Source organism: Callorhinchus milii, unplaced genomic scaffold (genome assembly GCF_018977255.1).
Source record: "Callorhinchus milii isolate IMCB2004 unplaced genomic scaffold, IMCB_Cmil_1.0 Scaffold18, whole genome shotgun sequence".
Classification (NCBI taxonomy): Eukaryota; Metazoa; Chordata; class Chondrichthyes; order Chimaeriformes; family Callorhinchidae; genus Callorhinchus; species Callorhinchus milii.
This window is the reverse complement of record NW_024704759.1, coordinates 13,497,142-13,517,864: the sequence shown is the minus strand read 5'-3', so window position 1 is coordinate 13,517,864 and position 20,723 is coordinate 13,497,142. Positions and strand designations below refer to the sequence as shown.

At 41.3% G+C, this 20,723-nt stretch overlaps 1 protein-coding gene across 8 annotated transcripts; it reads left to right on the top strand.

Moving 5' to 3' along the window:
* Positions 1–1,696: 1,696 nt before the first annotated feature.
* On the top strand, positions 1,697–19,369 carry ncoa6 (nuclear receptor coactivator 6). Of its 8 annotated transcripts, none has more exons than XM_042341776.1 (15): positions 1,697–1,789; positions 5,069–5,342; positions 5,721–5,876; positions 6,352–6,450; positions 7,025–7,168; positions 7,695–8,438; positions 8,898–9,047; positions 9,726–10,803; positions 11,370–11,497; positions 12,040–14,508; positions 16,809–16,871; positions 17,189–17,254; positions 17,928–17,964; positions 18,106–18,269; positions 18,896–19,369. In XM_042341776.1, exons 2-15 carry the CDS (start codon positions 5,114–5,116, stop codon positions 18,946–18,948), a joined length of 5,580 nt encoding a protein of 1,859 aa, XP_042197710.1. In that variant the 5' UTR covers positions 1,697–1,789; positions 5,069–5,113; the 3' UTR covers positions 18,949–19,369. The 8 variants fall into 8 exon arrangements, with proteins under 8 accessions (XP_042197710.1, XP_042197709.1, XP_042197706.1 ...); XM_042341775.1 differs by having other exon boundaries at positions 12,040–14,517; XM_042341772.1 differs by having other exon boundaries at positions 12,040–15,018.
* The last annotated feature ends 1,354 nt before the right edge of the window (positions 19,370–20,723 follow it).

Sequence of the window (20,723 nt, the reverse complement as noted above, 5' to 3'; positions counted from 1 at the left end):
CTTGGGAAGTCTTGGGTTCTGCCCTTACTAAATTATTAACCAAACATTCACTGGAAGGTACATTTTATTTGCACTTTAGTTGATAGACTTTGATTAGTGTTCTGTATAATTGTTTGATGTTGGGTGATGAAAAAAAACATGTGAAGTGTGAATATTTTGGATCATATTGTAACGATTGTCACTGAAAATGCAGTAATACATTACTCTGTATTGTTACTGGTGAATGATGTGACTGCTTAATTTAAGTGCTTAAGAGTTCAAACCAATGCCAAGGGTTTCCATACATACAATGTCTTACTTATTCAGTTGCTGTTATGGTACAGTTTGCTCTGTAAATAAAGTACCTTGTTGAATAAAACTGGAATGTGTATATTTTATGCAAAGTTTTTGTTAATAACTAAGATGGAATCTTCATGGTTACTGCCTTGTCAATGAGAAGCTTGACCAGAAATTGAAAGCTCTAAATTATTTTTTCACTTAAGAATCATAGAGGGCATTAAGAATTATAGAGAAAATAGGGATTTCAATTTACTATTATTTTCAGTTTATTTTGAAAGATTTCCTATCTTATTATCTGTGTGGGGAATGGATAGAACCAAAATCAATTTTCACTGCCTTTGGAAAAGTAGTGTTCTCTTGGCTCACTTGATAGCACTCTACAATTTTTTTTTAATGTTTTATTGCATCCAGGTCCTGACTTTAACTTCCGATTGAGGAGGTAGTGGGGTCAAGCTACAAATCAGGACTTCAATTCAATTTGTATTCTACAGGGAGGCCTACGTTTGCTAAGGAGGGAGTGCTACGTTGTTGGAGGTGGGACACTGTGTGCAAATTGGCTGCCCTGTTATTCCACAAAGTACTCAGTCACAGTCCTCACGTTTTGACTATAATGTACAATTAATTTGAAACTACGGTAGCTCGTGTACGTTGTAAGACGTTAACAGTAAACATCCCCATAATATTATGAAAAAAAATTGGTCACTCAATCTGACTGTGGGACAGTGTGTGGAATGGCGGGGGGGGGGGGGGCTGCCGTGTTTCGCGATAGATGAAGTGCTATGTCAAAGGCAAGGATTGTTATAATATGGGGACTATTAGGAGGGGTGGGGGAGAGGGGGGAAAATAAGAGAATCAATGGCTTTTCAGCACATTCCCATCCCACGCATTCACCTCGCTCCACGAATATTCCCACAGCCACCCCGCTCCCTCCCGAGCCTTGTTCAAGGCACACCTCGAGACCATCCTCTTTCGACCGCGCCTCTGGCAGCTCCCCTACCCTTCCCATCGCTGCTCCGGATCCCAACGCTGACCTCCACCCCCGCCCCCCCCCACCCCCCCCCCCCCCCCCCCCCGCACCAACCCATCACCAACCCCCCCATCACCAACCCCCCCATCACCAACCCCCCCCCATCACCAACCCCTCCCCATCACCAACCCCTCCCCATCACCAACCCCCCATCACCAACCCCCCATCACCAACCCCCCCATCACCAACCCCCCCCTTAGCTCGGGTCCAAACCCTCCCCATAATAATGCTCTAATACAGTGTGGTACAGTGTGTCAGGAGGAAGGTCAAGCCAATGCCCAACAGATGGGGTGGGTGGGGGGGGGGGGGGTCAATGACGTCACGCGAGCTAGTGCCCTTTGCTGATTGGTCGGGGCTCGGGGACCAATCAGGTGGGCCGTTACTGGCAGGATGGGAGGCCGGACCAATGGGAGCGCGGGACAGTGCGGGGTCGGGGCCTGGGGCCGGGGCCGGGAGTCGTTCGGTGTTAATTTGTTTTTAATGGTGGGTTTTTTTTTTGCTTTTTTTTTTCCCCCCCAACTCTCCCTCTCTCTCTCTCTCTCTCCATCTCCATCTCCTTCCTCTCCGCCTTCTTCTTCCTCTTCTTCTTGTGGTGGTGGTGGTGGTTGTCGTCTGTTTGTTTGTTTGCTTGTTGTTGTTGTTGTCGTTGACGGGTGGCGAGGGAGGGAGAGGGAGGGGAGAGGGAGGGGGAAGGGAGAGAGAGAGCGGGAGGGGGGGGAGAGGGGGGGGGGGGAGAGAGAGCGGGAGGGGGGGGGAGAGGGGGGGGGGGGGAGAGGGGGGGGGAGAGGGAGGGAAGGGGAGAGAGAGCGGGAGGGGGAGAGAGAGCGGGAGGGGGAGCGGGGGAGAGAGAGCGGGAGGGGGGGGGAGAGAGCGGGAGGGGGGGGAGAGAGAGGGGAGGGGGGGGAGAGAGAGAGCGGGAGGGGGGGGAGAGAGAGAGCGGGAGGGGGGGGAGAGAGGGAGGAAGGTGGGGGAGAGAGAGCGAGAGGGAGGGAGGGGAGGAGAGGGAGGGGGGGAGCGAGAGGGAGGGGGGGAGAGCGAGAGGGAGAGAGGGAGGGAGGAAGGTGGGGGAGAGGAGCGAGAGGGAGGGAGAGAGAGGAGGGAGTTTTGGTCGTTTTTTTTACCCCCCCCCCTTGCCGTGTGTGTCCTTCTGATATTGAGGTAAAGTTTTTATATTATATATATATATAGAGAGAGAGATGGGGGGAGAATAAAAAAAATTAAGAGACGAGAGGACACGTTCAAGGTGGCAGCAGAGGCAGAAGAAGAAGAAGAAGAAGAAGACAACATCGTCGAGGAATGGGAGAGTGAGGAGGAGGAGTGTTGAAGCCGGCGAATGTGTGTGTGTGTAGGTAATGGAAAGGCCTTGTACGTGGGATGGGAGAGGAGAGGATGGAGGGAGGGAGGGAGGGAGGTTATGTAAGTGGATGGAGGGAGGGAGGTTATGTAAGTGGGCTCTTCCCCCCCCCCCCACCCACCTGGGCTGTCTGTTAGGCCAACAGCAGAGGGAGAGATATCGAGTGTGAGTGTGTGTGTGAGAGAGAGGTAGGGAGGAGAGGGTGTGAGGGATGGATGGAGGGAGGGAGGAGGAGGGAATGGCTGGTTTTGTGAGTGGAGACAGCAGAGAGGGAGTGAGTGAGAGAGGCAGGAGGGAGAGGAGCCGGCACTGCATTGCAAAGACAGAGGGCCTCACTCAGTGTATAGCTTTCAAACTCTCTGTGTGTCACTTAACAGATTGTGCCAATCCCACTTTACCCCCCCCACCCCCCCTCCCAGGGAGACAGTGGAAGTAGGAAATGTTGTTTGTTTCAAGAACAAATCAGATAGATTTCTGCTAGAAAATAATATCTGGGGATTACAGTGTATAGTTTGGGACACGACATGTCAAGGGACTGCCAGGATAGTGGAAGGCAAACCAGGTGGACCTTGGTCTTCTTTCGCCAGCAAATTCTTATGTTCTTATTATGTATTTATTTATTTACACTGTGACAATGTCAACTTGCAGAATAACTTTTGCATGACAGTTGTGTCCATCCACCAGTTTCTGATGGTTTTATTTACTGGAATAGAACTAACATGCCACATCCTGGAAATGATATTTTTATTTCTTCGTTTAGTTGATTTTCCTTTATCTCTTCCTGTTTGTATTCCACGCTACTTTTGTATGAAAGTTACCTTCTCTGAATATATTGTGTCACTGTTAAAGTGAGTAGGGTGGTATCAAAGCATCATATTAATAATAACAATAATAACCCAGTATTTCATATAGCAGTTTATCACGTTGCCAAACTGTCTCCAAGCCCTTCACAGGAATGTTACTTGTGTAGTGAGTGTATTTTTATGTTGCATTTTCTTGATAAATACTTTTGCATAGATGGAAATTTAACTGAATGTTTTGGCAGCCTAATCAGTAGTATTTCAGTGCATAAGTGTGCACTAAAATTATTTTTTTGCGGGGGATTGTACAATTACTGAAACAGTTATTGATTCTTTATACAGTGTTTTGATTTTGCTCCATTTTGTGGAAGGTTCATAAATGTTGCAGTGAATTTAGTCATTCACTTCATGGCTTTTGGTGGGGCATTAGTAATTGCAAATAAGCTGCCATATCTGCATTTGAATACACAGTCACTACAATTGACAGCAATTACATCTAAAACACTTTTGAGATGTGTCAACATTCTGTTTTCAATGCTATGTGTACATCAAATGCAAGGATGATTGCCTTTTGAAAGGAACTTTATTTAATAGATCTTGCAGATGTCTTTGAATTCCTCTATTAATTGTACTTTCAAAATGTTTTCCTAATATTTTTATATTGAAGTCTCTGCAGGATAAATTAGCGTCAGTACGTCGAATTTACCTAGCTGGTACTGACTACCATTATTTTTTGGTCACAGTAGTGGAGTTTGTATTTTTCTGAAATCCTATTCACCTGTGCTTTTTTATTTGTACATAATTGTGATGCCATCGCTGTAAGATTACAAACAATCTGTGTGCCATATATAGATACTGGGAAGTGATTAAAGAGGGTAATCTTATCAATAGTACAATTTAATATTCTCCAAAACATGAGATCCCTAATTTCTATGTGTGCAGTGGCCTGCTTGCGTAGAAGTACAGTATAAACAGTTTATCTTGTAAGACAGCTACATGAATCATTTGATATGGTATTCTGAGCCAGTTTATGTGTTTCTGCTTTGGAGGTTTCCATTTGTACTTGGTCTTGGTAAGACTGCTCATTTTTAATGTGGTCTTTCTTAAACATACAAAGTTATTCCATCTATCACGCTTTGAGTTAAAGTGCTTTATGCTGATTATATCAGTTTTTGTATGAATTTTTTTCCAATATTTTTCCCTGGTATCTTTTCTATAATTATACTCCTTGCATTTGAAAATACAAAGATTTGTAAAAATTGTAATGTATCGTGGGCAGATCAGAAAAGTACAGTGCATTTTCTGTTGAAGTTTGAACCTTTAAAGAAGCAATGCCTCCCTTTTTCTGGTTTACATGATTGAATAACACTGTTCGATGTGAAGAAGGAATGTAAAAAATGAGGAAGACCATTATGAAAATGGATAATTTTATTTTAAAAATAGATGAATTGTAAAATTTTATATTAAAAGAAGCTGGCTCGGGAGCGCAGAATTCCCTAGAGCCATGGTTTAATTAATATTTTACATAGCTTTGAATATTGGTTTTGAAAAGCATGTGACTGTAAAAATGTTTGGACATCCTTATTAATTCTTTCATTTTGATACCAGCCTTGTTGTGCTCACTATCCTGCGCCAATCTGAAGCATTAAAAGAATGGATTCAGATGACCTGCCAAATCTAGAAGGTACATTTACCACTGTGAGGGCAACGACAATTGAAGATATGGATCTGGGTCTGGTTCTCGGAGAGGAAGAATTGAGCCTGGAAGTCAGCGATGTTGATTCCACAGTGTTGATAGCATTTCGGGGGAACATGAAGGATGCTGACTTTACCAATAAATTAGACACAATTATTAACAACATGCCATGCCTTCTGGATATTGGTAAGGATTTAACTGAACTCGTATCATCAGTAGTGAATGGGTTAAACAACTATTTGATTAGATTGAGTAATATTAAAGTGATTTTATATTCCCAGATTTTTAAGTCATTTTTATTCTCACCCACTTTGCTGTAATGTTGACTGGAAATGGCTGAGGTTGTGTTTTACTTAAAAATTACTGTTGTGGTGCAACATTTTGGATTAAGCAAAAGAACAGGAAAGTTAGGATTAAAACCATTTTTCAGATTTATCTGGTATTAATATTAGTTACTATAATTTGATGTACTGTATTTGAAAATAATTCAGAAGTCAACATTAGTTTGAAGGGTTAGTGGCGAAGTAGTGTTGAGAAAGCTATTAAAGTACGTGTTTTTGTCAGGATCTGAGAGATTGAGGCTACAGAAAGTGGAACCATGGAATAGCGTTCGGGTAACGTTTAATATTCCCCGCGAAGCTGCGGAGCGATTGCGGCTGATGGCTCAGAATAACAACCAGCAGCTGCGTGACTTGGGAATCCTCTCCGTGCAGATTGAAGGTATTGAGTTTTGTTTTCCCTCTTTCAAAGTTTACTCTCTGTTAGGAGTGGTTCTTGCAGTTTTTGTTGGCATTGGAGATTGTTTCCATCATTGTTAATCTCAACTTCCCTTTCCCTTTCTGTACTTACTGTACTTACACAACAGTGCAGTTCTGAGGAAGTGCTGCATTGTCGGAGGTATCATCTTTTGGATGAGACTTTTAACCAAAACTTGTTCGGGGGAGTGGGGGGCTATGAAAGATTTCATGACACTATTTGATGATTTTTGATGCGTAATAACATTTTATTTCTTTACCCCAACTTTACACTGTTAACTGATTCAAAATCCAGAGCATTCTCTCTTACACCAAAACCTGAGAAAAGGGGGGTGGAAAAGGCTTTCTTTCACATAATTGTTTTAGACTTTTAAAATAAGACATCTAAAATGTCCTGAAAGCTTTTTTGTGTGTTTTAAACTGAGATTCATTATTTTCAGGCGAGGGGATAATTAACTTGGCTTTAGTGCAGCACAGAGGACAAGAGGTCAGGATAAATGGCCCTGTGAATCAGATCCGAATGGAACCAGGAGGTCAAGGTAAATCAAATATTTTACCGATCCATATTCCGTTATCTAGTCAATCCACAAAGAAAGGTCTATAATCGCATTTTTTTGCAAGCAAACCTGAACTTTTTCCATAGAAATGTTTTCTGTTGTTTTATATCTGGTAGAATTATTCTGTAACATTTCATACTTTTCTTATCCTCTTTCTCCTTCTCCTAAACTACTGAGTAAGTAATATTCATTTTTGGGGTACCATTCATGGTGCTAGTGTTAACACTATTGGTCTCTTTTTTACATTCAATGATTTTGGGATAAATGCATGGAGGAATATATGTTTTAAATTGATATAAATTAAATTTAAATACAGCAAGGATAATAGTCTAATATCAAGTCTAATATGCAGTGAATTATGCTATGTTACAGCAGATGGTGTACAGTTTTGAGAACTGTAATGCACATTGGTTCTGCTAGAAAAGTGATTACAAAATGAATTATATTAATGGGCATCAGAAAAATATTTGGAGAGTATTCTGAAATAATTATTTGAAAGAGCAGCACAACAAATAACTCCACGGCATTGCAATTCAATATTTTTTCTTTCTGTTAGGTTTGATTAGAGTTAGTAATCCATCTGCTGTGATGCTCCCTTCGACTAGCAATGTGGGGACATCCTTGATTGGTGGTGGACCAAGTTCAGAGCTGCTACAAAACCGAGGTCCACATCAGGCTCCTCGACCCATGTCACAGTCTGGTAAGGAAGAAGTTCATTCTTAAAACCCTGTAGAGAGATGTGCCTACATTAACATGTACTTATTGGGATCCTTCATACACCCAAGCACTAAAATAGCATATTTTCTCTGGTTCAAGGCAGAGTGAAAGATAAAATAGTAATTATAATGAAAAAGGAGCTCCAAATTACAAACTGAAAAGGTAGGGCAAAAGGAAAGGAGAGGAATATCCATTTGAAATCTGGATTGCAAACAATCGTGCAAAACTCATTTGTGAATTATTTTTATCTCCAGAATGTGACACTTTTGTGCATTATTTGAAGCGTTCAGTTGCGAGCTGACAATGCCTGAGGAAGTCTGTAACAGACAGTTTATAGCTATCTCTGAAATGATGAACCTGGCAGAATGTTGACTTATATTGAATGATCAAATGTAATATTTTGTTTTCTTTAAATATCTGCAATTAAAATACAATAATAAACTTCCAGTCATATTACATCCTTGAAATTTCCAAATTAAATGCAAGTGTGTTGTTTTGTTATTGTTTAGGTATGGATCCTATCCTGTCAAATCTAAACCTGCAGTCTGCGGGTCACCCTTCTGGATCATTGCCTCCACAGCCTCACCCTATGCAAACAATGTCGATGAACAGACAGATAGCACCAGCTAATCTACAGCAGCACCAACAACAGCAGGGAGGCCGTCCATTCAATCCTGCTCAGATCTCCATAGCTGCCACGTGGAACCAAGCCTCAGCAGGGGGACTTCAACCTCCTCCCCAGGGGCCCATGGGAACCATGGCCAGTCAGATCTGGAAGAAAGCCCCTGGACAAATGCAACCTCAGCAACTTCAGACCAGACCTTCTCTAGCCACTGTCCAGACACCACCTCACCCTCCCCCTCCCTACCCATTTGGAAGCCAGCAAACCGCTCAAGCCCATCAGTCATTTTCTCAAGTCTGCAGCTCACCACAGTTTGCATCGCCGCCCCCTAAGAGCCTTCAAGGTGGACCTTCTCGAGTGCCTACACCCTTACAACAACCTCACTTAACGAACAAGTCACCGGCCTCATCTCCATCCTCTTTCCAGCAGAGCTCCCCATCATCGTCGCCCACAGTGAACCAGCCACAACAGCATATAGGATCCAGAGCACCACAGAGCAGCTCCCACCCTCAGGCATTCCAGCCCACCGTGTGCCAGAGTTCTCCCAGCCGAGGGCCTATGGTTCAGCAGGGAAATTTGCTGATGATGCAAGCAAATCAGGTGGCACAGAATTTACATTCTGGTATGGGAAGTAAGTATTACAGTTTTTGGTTCAGTTAAACTCGGCTATTAAACATTGTGATTGTCTTACGCGATTATATTCAGTAACTGGATGAAATGCTAGGCCAGGTTTGCAGATATTCTTGGAACTTGTTGTATATTAATAAAGCCCTCAAATGTCTCTTCCCCCTGAAATAAATTGAATACCAATAGTTGATAAAAGATTCTATTTTTTTCTCTCTCTCGACAGAAATGAGAAGAAATTTCATTCAGTTGTTTTTTTTCCTATCCCCCCCCACCACATCTTTCTGCCAGCTTCTTATGTTTCTGTAGATAAATGACAAACCCATTATTGTGTAATATCTGATTCCATGAAGGGACATTAGCAACATTTATAGACGCTTTGATGACTATTCTTCTGAATGAGAATTGATTAGGACAGGTATTGGCAATCAAATTAACAAAAACATGTTTATTATTCCTCCCTTAGACATGCCAAAACACCTTCCACCAGTTTTTTCTGTAGGACAGCCCAATCAAAACTTCAACCAAGGCCAGGTAAACCAAGGTGTTATATCTGGCACCTCAATTAACAGTGGACCTCTACAACTGCAGCCCAATCAGACTATACAACATACAGGTTGGTACTTCAGACAACTAAAGCTGCTTTTGTATTGGATAATTTAGTTCCTAGCAAGTGCAATATAAATAATGGAAAGTTCTCATTATTTATGGGGGGAAAAATAGCATGGTGCCAATGACTAAAGAATGTATTTTAGTAAATCTAATGATCTGGGTAAATAATTAAGTCAGCATTTTTTATTTAAAAACTGATATTGGGAGCCTTTTGTATCCATCCAGTCAAATTAGCTCTCATTACCCTCTTGTGAAACTTTTAAAGACATTTGAGTGTCGTGAGTATATATTGATGAGAGAATAATCTCTCACGTGCAAATAAAGGGACAGTTAAAAATAAAGTATCTAGAAGCACATACTTCGAGAAGTCCTGGTATCATCCCACGTTTTTGTTCGAAAATAGTTCTGAATGTTGTGAGATACCATTGCCACTGTTATATTTCATCCCTCCCCCACCCCAATAATTCAGAAGTCGCGATTAACCAATCTTCTAGTAATCTGGCAGTGTGTTGCTGTAATGTTTCTTAGAACCACTGAGATTCTCGAATATTCCCTTTCTCTGCTACTATTTCTAATGCAGTTCTTTCTTCCTCGTGTCTGTTTCCCGGTAGGATTGGGAAAGAGAGCTGTAAATGTTGATGCAAGATTAGTTTGGAATAAAGTGTTTTTTTTTTGTTTCTAGGTGGTCCAGGTAATGCTACTTCACAAAATTCGATGAATATCCAGGCTCACGGGCCACCGAATGTGATGCAAACAAATCTGGGACTTCACGGAAACATGAATAATCAGCAGTCGGTTAGTGGTCCTCAAGGGAATATGGGTAACGTACAGGGACAGCCTCAGTCACAGCTGATTGGAATGCACCAACAGATTGCATCATCACAAAGTCAAATGCTGAATGTTCAATCTCAAGGTCTACATCCGTCAAACCAGATGATCATTTCACGTCCGCAACTCATCCAAAGCCAAATGATGATGGCGTCCTCCCAAAGCCACAGCATTGGTCTGACGGGGCAGAGGATGACTCCACCCAAGCAACAAATAATGGCTACTCACGGGCAACTAACAGGGCCCCAGGGTCAAGTCATCCTCCAGCAAAGCCAGATGATGGGGCTCCCCGAACAGATTGTTGTTAGTCAGGTGCAGGGAAACAAACAAGGGTTCAATAATCCGAACCCGCAGAACATAATAGCGGGGCAAGGCCAGATGATGAGGGGACCCGCCACAAACTCGCAAGGTAACATGGTTCAGTTTTCCACGCAGATGATTCAACAGAGCTCTCTGAATGCCAATACTCCCCAAGGAATTGCAATGCAGGGGCAAGTACTTAGGCCGCCAATACCTCACCTCGCTCAGCAGCATGGGGACCCTGCCTCATCAGCCAATGATGTCAACCTAACACAGATGCTGCCTGACGTGCAAATGCAGCAAAATGTGGTTCCTACTCACATGCAGACCATGCAGGGCAATAACCCGGCCGGGCCACATTTTGGGATGCCCTTCAACAACACTTACGGCGCCAATATGAGTGGGGGTCAGATGGCGATCCCCAATGCTTCTGGCTTTCCTGGCAACAAGGACATCACTCTGACCAGCCCGCTGCTTGTAAACCTGCTGCAGAGTGACATCACGTCGGCACAGTTTGCCATGAACAACAAACAGAACAACCAGAATGCCAACAAACCTAAGAAAAAGAAACCATCGCGGTCACAGAAGAAGAAGGGTGGAGCTCAGCAGCCGGAGGAGCAGTCCCAGCATTTGTAAGTGAATTATTTCATTGCTCTCTACAAAAATAGCATTAAATTTTTTTTTCATCTTTTCAAGGGCATTTCATTATCAGTCATTTGAAAGTATTAGATAACGGAAATGTCCCGACACGTTACAATGCTGGTGCTGTGAATTTGAAGAGTACGGCCTTAATTATTTAATAAGTGACATACCGTTGTACATTTTTTGGAAAATATTTTCCTTTATTTTATGTAACATCTCTCCCATCCCCATGAAAATGGAATGTTTGCAAGGGGTCAGCCCCCAGATATTTGTAATAAGAATTTTGAAATATAATTAAATACTTAGTGTTGGAGGGAAGTTAATGTTCAGCTTTGATACCATGCTGTTTTTTTTCCCCTCGTGGCCAATGGTTGCTGCTGATCACTGCTGATATCGAGCCATAGATGGAGAATTGTTTGTCTTTAGGAATCCGACATGAGGCACAATGTACTGGAGTATCAACAATCTTGCCCGACCTGCCACCCTGCTAGCAAATAATTTTATATCTGAAATAACGTGTTTTTCAAATATTATTCACTCCTTTTACTTGTTTTAGAGTTTCAGATGCCCATCAGCTGCAGCAGGGTCTGGATGATGCAGAACAACAACAAATACCAGTAGAACAGGGAGTAGGAATGGATCCGGTAGCCAATAAATTACCTGAATTTGCAAGTCGACCCGGAGGTAAAATACATTTTCTTTTACAGTTTATAAATTTTTCCTGTTTTCTTGAGGATTCTGACGACATGAAAAGTGGTGGGAGGGGCACCAGATGTGGTGCTATCTCCGATCACTTTGCATCTATCCCAGATGGTGATTGTTGGCCAGCTACTTCACCATGGAGGGATATCAAAACTGATATTGTCTTCGTCTGACATTTATGCTTAATGCATTTTCCAGAAGAGGTGATTGGTTACCCCGATGGATTTTTTTTCCCCCACCCTTTTAAGAAAATTGATTCCCTAATCAATTAAACTTCCTTTTTAGGTAAAGTAGTGACATCTTCCCAACGTTCAAAATAATGTTTAAGATCCTTGATAAATAATCGGCAAATGTCGATGGCTAAAAATAATGTGAAATGCTGGATTTTTCTGAGAAAGGAAATAGGATATCACTTTAAAATGAAATAAATAAAAAAATTAAAATTTCTTGTAGGGAACCAACTTCATATTTATTTACCATGTGTAGACATGTGTATTTATGATCAATGTTACGTTCTGTTATAGGATTCCACATGCAAGCAGTTGATCAGAGAACTTTGCAGCCTACGACTATTCAACCCATGCAACACGCACAGCAGCAACAACAGACACAACTACAGCCTCTACAGCAGCAGCAACAACAACAGCAGCAACAGCAGCAGATGATGATGATGCTAATGATGAAGCAACAACAGCAGCAGCAGCAGCAACAACAGCAGCAGCAACAGGACCCATCTAAGGCCATTAAGATTCCAATGACTCCAGGCCCACATCCACAGAAGACTCCCTTGACTCCTGATGTTTCAAGAATGCCAATGACCCCAACTGGTAGTATGCCGGTCATGGTTAGTTTGCCTGGCCAAACTGGAGTACCTCCCTCACCGGACAAACCAAGAATGCCCCTGTTAGTTGGCCATCAAACTGGCAACTCTCTAAGGAAAATGCCCTTCCAGGAAAATCTACAGAATGTTCCATCAGCAACCGAGGAAGGAAACCCACCTACACACCAAGAAGGAATGGGACCTGACCTTCCGCTTTCTGTTGTTCAAACCAATTCAGGACCACAGTCTGTTCCTCCACCTAACCAAGTACTTATTACTGGGGCAAAACCAGGACATTCACAGATCACAGCACCTCAGGGCACAGGCCAACAGCAGCAAGCAACTATTTCTTTGCAAGGTGCTCACAATCTTCATTTCCCGAACTCTACTGCGAATACTCAGACCTCTAGACCAAAAACACCAAACCGAGCAAGTCCCAGGCCCTACTTTCCTCATACTCCCACTAACCGACCATCCAGCACCGAACCCTCAGAGATCAGTTTATCTCCTGAGAGGCTGAATGCTTCTATTGCAGGTCTCTTTCCTCCACCAATCAATATCCTCCCGCCTCCTCGGCAGCACCCGCTAAATAGAGGATTTGATCAACAAGGTCTAAACCCAACCACTCTGAAAGCAATTGGTCAGGCACCATCAAGCATGCCTTCAATCTCCAATAACCCGCCCATTCCCACTGCTTCACAAGTAAACAAACTGGATACAGTGATCGTCAGTTCAGGAAAACAAGGAACTGGGAAGCGAGCGAGTCCCAGTGCCAGCAGGAGGGCTAGCACTGGTTCTGGGAGAAAAACTGGTCAGATCCCAGTCAGGCAAGGTGCAAAAGCCTTGAAAGCCCCCTCAACCCCTCAACAGAATCCAGCACTTTTGTCGAGTATGGATGTACAGAAGAATGTTCCAGTGAATTCTGGCCCAGTTTCGGCGAGTTCCGTTACTGGCAACTCGAGCGATCCTATAAATAGCACTTCAGGTATGCAAAATCCAGCAGTTTCTATAAGGGTTTGGAGTAACCCTCCCGAAGACCTCAAGGAAGTTCATAATCCACCTGGAAATGATGCATTGAAACAGTTGGCCTCCATTAATAAAGAACAGACGAGTTTGGAATGTAATCCTCTGAGCATAAGCAAGCAGGAGAAGAGTAATGTTTCTGAGTCTCAAATAAAGAACGGAAATAAAGCTCTGGAAATCAGCAAGTCCAGTGATGAGAAAAGTGTGGCTTCACCAGTTGTAAGAGAAGCTCCAATTTCACTAAATCAGTTGCTGGACAGTTCTGGTGCACCCAACGTTACAGTTAAGCCCATTGGATCCAGTCCAGTGGAACATTCTGGAGACAAAGATAAAGCAGTAACGTCAGGCCAACCTAATGTTACAGAAAACGCGAGCACATCAGTCTCATCACCACAAGTCGTTGGTGAGAACAGCTCAGTCACATCACAACAAGATTCAGGAGCATCAAATACTTCTGTGACTCAAAGTGGCCCGGCAACGATACCCACACCAGTGGTATCAGCATCCATTTCTGCTTCAAATCAAATTACAGTTTTTGTAAGTTCCAGTCCTATTAGGTCCACAGCTAATGTTTCAGCACCTGCACAAGCCCAAATCCAGCCCGCCATGGTTTCCTCTGTCAGTTCATTGCCATCCATATGTAACAAAGTAATAGTATCTGAGGCCCTGCCAGTGGTACAGTCCAGTTCACAGTCAACACTTCTAACGGCACCTGTCTTTCTAAATACATCTCTGTTCAAGGTTGTGAAAGAACCTCCAATATCTCAGTCAGCCACAGTGCCTAGTGTATCCATGCCCGCAACATCCACTTTAGCATCGAAGTCTGTTGCTGTAGTTGAAGCTCTCCAGGTCTCACCTAATGTTCCAGTTTCATCATGCCCTGGAGTCTCCACCACAGCATCATCTGTCAGTAGCTCCACGAACTCCACTGCTGGACCAACAAATAGAACTGCAGTTCAGATATCACCTGCGTCTCCTCTTCAACCTCTGTCCGGTTCTCCAGCCCCTCCAAATGCCTCGTCACCCTCTCCTCACAGACCAGCCGTGGACGCTGCCCTCAGTGAGCCTCTTCAGAATTCTGCCACCGTGGTTGACCAAAGTTCTCCAGCTTCATCTCAGCCAACGGCAGTTGCAACGTCACCTACGTCAGGTAGCCCAGGTAGCTCTTCTAATAGTAGACGAAGTCCAATTTCATCCACGAAAGGAAGAGGGAAGGTAGATAAGATTGGTCAGTTCCTTATGACCAAGGCATGTCAAAAGGCATCCCCTGATAAAAAAGATGACCTTTCAGCATCTGAATTGGCTTCTCCAGGTGTTGACGATCAGGTGCAAAGAGCAACGGTTCCCAGTAGTGCTGAAGGAGGAGCTCCTCCTACAGAAGCTAATCAGACCACTAATCTTCCTTCAGCTAGTCATCCAGACGTAGGCACTTTTGTTAACATCATACTTGGTACAACTAGCAGCTCTACTTCTACTGTTTCTGTTTCGTCACCTGCAAGTTCATTGAATAGCACTCCTCAAAGCAATGTAACGTCGGCCATCTCTCCCCAGAACCCTGTAGTACCTGTTGGTGATAGCTGTCTTGCACTCTCACAGTCTGAGGGAAGATGTATGTCAGCAGAGAGAGTGGGAACAAATAAAGAACATCTTCCAAATACAGGTATCTAGTTGGTACTCTGCATGTCACTGCAGGATTTTTTTTATAAACTAAGTAAATATTAACTTGCAGTCTTTTTTTCCAATTTGAATTTCTGACTAGGAATCATTTTACGCCTTCCATTGAAATGTCTCCCAGCGCATCACATTGTATTTGAAGTGTAGTGGAATATTACAATGGCCAAAATGGCAGTTAATCTGCACCAAGATTATCCCACATTCAGCAGTGCAACAAATAGTTTTTGAGTTGTTTGGATGAGGGAGGAATATGGGCATGAGCAATGTTCAAAATAGATAACCAGGATCATTTCAAGTCCACCTGATCCACTAAATGGGCAGGAGGAATCTGAAGTTGATAATTTATGGTTTTTTTAGCCTTAAAATTATAGTTTATCTTTTGTCACCAAATATATATGGAACCATTTAAAGTTTAGCTCCAGTATCGTGTGTTTTTATTCTCCTCCATGCCCCCTCGTTAAGTCCATGACCTGGAAAATCGACATTTAATGGTTATAGTCTTGAGTTCTAGCTCTGGCAAACCCCTGGTCATATTTTTAGACATTTGTTTGCCAGCATCATCCTAATTACATTTAAGGCAGTTTCCAGTACTGTGTGCAGATCATTAACTTTTATTTCTTTCTGCCTTTCTTCTTCCCTCAACATTGGTTGCATCGCAGTGTTTTCTGTTTTACAGTGGATACTGGTAATGCAACATGGAATATTGTTTTGATTATTGAATGCACATATTTCTGAGCTTAACCATGTCCACAGAAATGGGTATCAGCAGGTTGTGCCTTAAACTTTGTCTAATTTCAAGTTACTGAATGGTTAGTAAGGCAACCATATGTGTGGATTTCTCTGTCCTTTTTCTATATCTTCCCTTACTTTTAAAAATCTACGCTCAAGAGTGAAGGGAACGAAGGAGTATGGGAAGGGGATAGGGAGAGGCTCACATTGAACATAAGAAATGCTAGACAAAAAAAGACCAAGGTCCATTCAGATCGCCTCCCACCTTCCTGGCGGTCCCGTATGAACATATGTCGCGAATTACCTGTGTATTAATCCCATAATGTTATTTCCTAAAAGAAAACTATCTAATCTGTGTTTGAAAGAATCAACACTGGGTGTAGAAAAAACGGCACAGACTAATTGAACTGAATGGGCCATGGCACGTTTTGGTGCTGTACAGCCTATGTAAAGCTATACCTTTGAGTAAACTGTTGACAGTGACCTCATGTGGAATATTTGTGAGGTAACCCCCAGAAAGCCATTTCTCCCATTGTTTTTTATTTAAAATTTTTAAAAAATTGTTAACTGCCCCTTCAGCCAAGTGACTCACTGCCACTTGAAGGCCAGGAGGTGACCTGTTTTAATTCTCTTTGATTATTTTGCTTTCGTTCCAACTATTTTCACGAACGTCATCTTAAGACAACGGGATTGTTTTCCTCCTGTTTGCCATCTCTGTAGGTATGTGCCAAGGTTTCATTTCATTCACCTTCTTAGAACATTATTAGCAAGGTTCTGATTGTTGGAATACCACCACAGTATAGCACCCTAAATTAATATTATGAAGATATTAAGACACATATGTACAGCAGTTAAACCAATCTGATGTACCTGTGAAATATCCCACTGCAAAATTTACATCCCCCCTTACTTATTGCTTACTGCTAACATTCTGTAAGTGTCAGACACTTCTCAAAATACTTCTTGTATTATCAATACAAGTATAAAGTCATTAAAAAAAACATGGTCACCAATCCATACTTTTTGTATATTTCTATTGTTTAACAGGTGAAGAGAATTCAGAGAAAAAAGAGACTTTGGAGTCTTCAGAGAAAGGACCCTTGACCACAAGTAAGTCATTTTTGAGGTCCTGTGAAGATGGTGTTTAGAGTTTCTTGTCATGCGCAACTTTTATGATTAAACTAATCTTCACTCAAACTGAATTCTTATTGAAGCGCTGATCTTTTTCCAATACAAGTTTCAGGACATACAGAATAACTATCAGTTGCGTATAACACAGTGTATTTCAAACTCTCAGCGCTTTGGGACATCCTTCCAACGTGAAAGGAGCTATATATTTTTGTTTGTTTATATCATTTGAGTTAGATAAACAAATTAGTACCTGAATTTTAGGCACTTTTTACTCTTTTCTCTTATTTTTTGAACAGTACCTGAAGTTGCTCCAGATCAGGAGTCATCCAGTAGAGTGCAACAAGGGACCATTTTGAAAAACGGTAGGACAGTCCTAATCTGCATGTGGTATCTTCAGATCGATAGTTATTTTATAACATAGTGCTTGGATGCCAGACCCTCTGATTTGTTGAGAGGTCCTATGCCAGTGAATTTCTCAAGGCGAGAGTTTAAACTAAAACCAATTGGGAAGAATTGTGTAGTTGTTTTACAAGAAAGAGAACTGAAAGGTTTATAGTGGCCATACTTATAAAAGCAGAATTTAATTTGCTTTAGTTTTATTGGGCTTGCCTACTTGTATCTCACCTATAAAGATTTATTTATATATACTCCAGATTTATCTGCTCCTCTAATGAATTTTCCACCTGTAATCTTTCCATACTTCCCTGTGTGGCATGTTAGTCCTTATTGAATGTCTTGTAAACACTGTGTTGTACAATTTTATCAAAACTCGTCCTAAAAATCCAGACATAGGAAAGAGATTACTGGGTTCTGACTGCTAATTTGAATGATATTTCATGCTGACAGTATTGTGTTTGTGGGAACTACCTTTTTGTAGCAAAACAGTAGAATTGTTGATCTATCTGGATTAGTTCAGTTTCAGCTTCAGAGTGGCTTTACTATAGGACTAGTAAATGGTGCAGATAGCTGACTGTTAATGCGTAATTACCATAAAAGCATTCCAATTGACAACTTTTTTATTTTGTTTTGTCGCAGGAGAGGAATCCACTGCCGGATTAGAAACTGGGCAGAGGTGGGTGTGTTGCCGGTGATGCCTATTCAAATGGATTCATTTAAAATGAATCCCATTCACTTTTTTTTATTCTTTCGCATTTCTTCCCATTAAAGTTCTTTTTTTAATCAGAGGAAACTCTTTCTGTCTTCCTACTTCCAGCAACAACGAAGTAAAAACGAGTGTAGAAAAGTCAAAAAGTCCGAGTAGAAGAAGTACAAAGACTGAAAAAGAAGGTGAAGAGGGTCCATCAGTTCCAGAATCTTCGGAGAACGGACAAAGGAAGAGGCCATCGAGGCCAGGTTCTTCAACGAACGCAGCAAAAGGTAGCGTAGTTATTGCTCACAGTTTGGCTTGTACGGTGTAACCAAACAGTCGTGATATCTACCCTATTATCTTTCTTAAAAAAATTAATTAAGACCTATGAGACATTGCAATGGTATCATGACTTTTGACATTTTGGTCACCCTGTACTTTTATTGCTGAAAGTAATTTATTTATTACTGGCTTACTTTAATATTTGTCCTACTGAAATGTGACTTTAATAAATCATTTAAGCAATAATTCATTATTTTAGATGTGGGGAGGATTTCCAATTTATAATAATGTACAGAAATACATTTTAAATATGTTCATTTTTTGGGAGGACATGGATGGGCAAAATGATTGAGTTTTGCATTGTTATGTTCCTTTTGCTTCAATGTGGTCCAGCTTCATAAATACATTAATCTTGTGTAGTGTACTAGAGTTTGGGGGATGGGGGTTATAATATAATGGTCAGTTTCAAAAAGGTTTGTATAGATTACGTCCCTATACTCTTTGGGTGTGTGTAAAAATAAATAAATAAACAAACAAACAAACAAATAAATAAAAATAACCCAAAGACAGATTTATGATGCTTATACCTGCATTTTTTTTCAAATTACATTAACCCTCTTGTTTTTCCTTCTAGATAACAGTACAGGCACCAGCCCTACGCAAACAAAACGAAGGAAATCCAAATAAAACTTAAGATTGTAAACCTGTGAAGTGTAAATGTTTGTGAATTTAAATAGATTTTTTCCAAGCTACTTTTTTAGCATGAAATTGTGAATAGGAGACTGTTTTAATATTTGTCCCACTGAAATGTGACTTTAAAAAAAAAAGGAAAAATTTCTTTAAATCCTGAAACTGTTAACAAGGTAAAGACCTGCAGAATAGCCAGTAAAACTCTACCGGAATATTCTAACTGTACTGGTAATTTCTATTGCAAAGCTAAAGTAAATTGCCAGTAAATGTTTTGTCACTGTCACAGACCTTGTTAGAATGTAGTGCATTTGTTATTTTTAATTTGGTATTTACTGACTGTGTTGAAGTGAGTGTTTAAGTCTTAAGTACTGTATGTGAATATTTGTACAAGGGTCTAATAAAACCCATCTCCACTGGATAGTTTTGAGTCTAGTCCAGAATCAATTTCCAGTCAGATTAAAGTTGTCTTTCGCTTATGTTTTTACAACAACACCTCTCTCCTTTATCGTACCCCTCCCTACACCCTCTCCCTCTCACCCGCACCTTGCATATGTTAGGGTGATGGCCGAAACTGAATGGTTTGGTGGAAATCACAATCTTCTAAGAGAGAGTTTTGCCTGTGGGAGGTTTAGAAGTAGATTTGTGTCTCAGACAATGGGAGATTTGCTGCATTCGTTAAGAATGGACAATTTACTGAAGTTTCTTAAGAGGAGGAAGACTGAGCTGAAGGTGAGTACCACTCCTATCAATGATGGAATTTGCCCAATGTTCATATAAGCACGACAGAGACAAAGGGACATTGAGACTGACCTTGGAGTATTTTGATCTTTTATGGTTGAATTCAGGAAACAACAGCACTCAGTTACACTTCCTTTTAACAAGTGTACAAGCATTCAAGAGTATAATCTAGCTAATTATGACCTTGGGACACAGGGATGAATGACAGTTCACATTTTTATGCCTAAAAAAAGATACAATATAGAAACTTTCAAACTATTCCATTTGTCATACAAGAGTGCCACCTATTGCTGGGGAAAAGAAAGTTTCAAAAGCCGGGGTCTTGCTCAACAGTTGTGTGAGATGGACTGGCTGGCAGATACTTGTTGCAAACATAATATGGGTTGAAGCAGGTGGGGGACATGAAGAGGGTCAGTGTTCACTGAGTAAAGGGAAAGGTCGCAGTTTTGAGTGTGTGTGTGTGTATTATATATATATATATTTAATATATAACATTTGCTAAAGATGTTTAACATTCTCAGTGTGTCAGAAAATTCACTGAGCTTTGAAGCCATTCTCTGTTTCTGGATTTATATTTTAATATAACCACAACAATTTGCATTTATATAGCTGCCCTTTGTGAGGGGCAGTGCCTCGGAGCGCTTAATTTTATTAGATACAGCCGAGGGCTATATTTTAATATAAAAAAAGAATCCGAACAAGACAAAACCGATCTTTGCTGTGACATTTATTTATGGTGCTCTTTGGAAAATTTCTGACAATGAATACAAGCATCACTGGTATCCAGCAGTAAAGAGGCACAGATTTACACATAGATTTCTGAATATTAAGAAATGGGATACTGTACGTTACAAGTCACAATGTAAAGGCAAAACGTAGCACTAATAATCAACCTTCTTTGTATGTTGTGTTTTCTATCATGCACACAAAAGCTAACATTCAAATTGATCCAAGCATTATGGTTTTCTTTCGTATGTTTTCCGTAAGTCATTTAAGTGCGTGTCTCCGTTTCAAAGATACAGCTCCCTCCTTTC

Coding starts and splice junctions, on each gene's coding strand:
- ncoa6 (XM_042341772.1), top strand. CDS start 5,114: ATGGATTCAGATGACCTGCCAAATCTAGAAGGTACATTTACCACTGTG. Junction 6,451..7,024: donor AATGGAACCAGGAGGTCAAG/GTAAATCAAATA, acceptor TCTTTCTGTTAG/GTTTGATTAGAGTTAGTAAT. Junction 9,048..9,725: donor TCAGACTATACAACATACAG/GTTGGTACTTCA, acceptor TTTTGTTTCTAG/GTGGTCCAGGTAATGCTACT.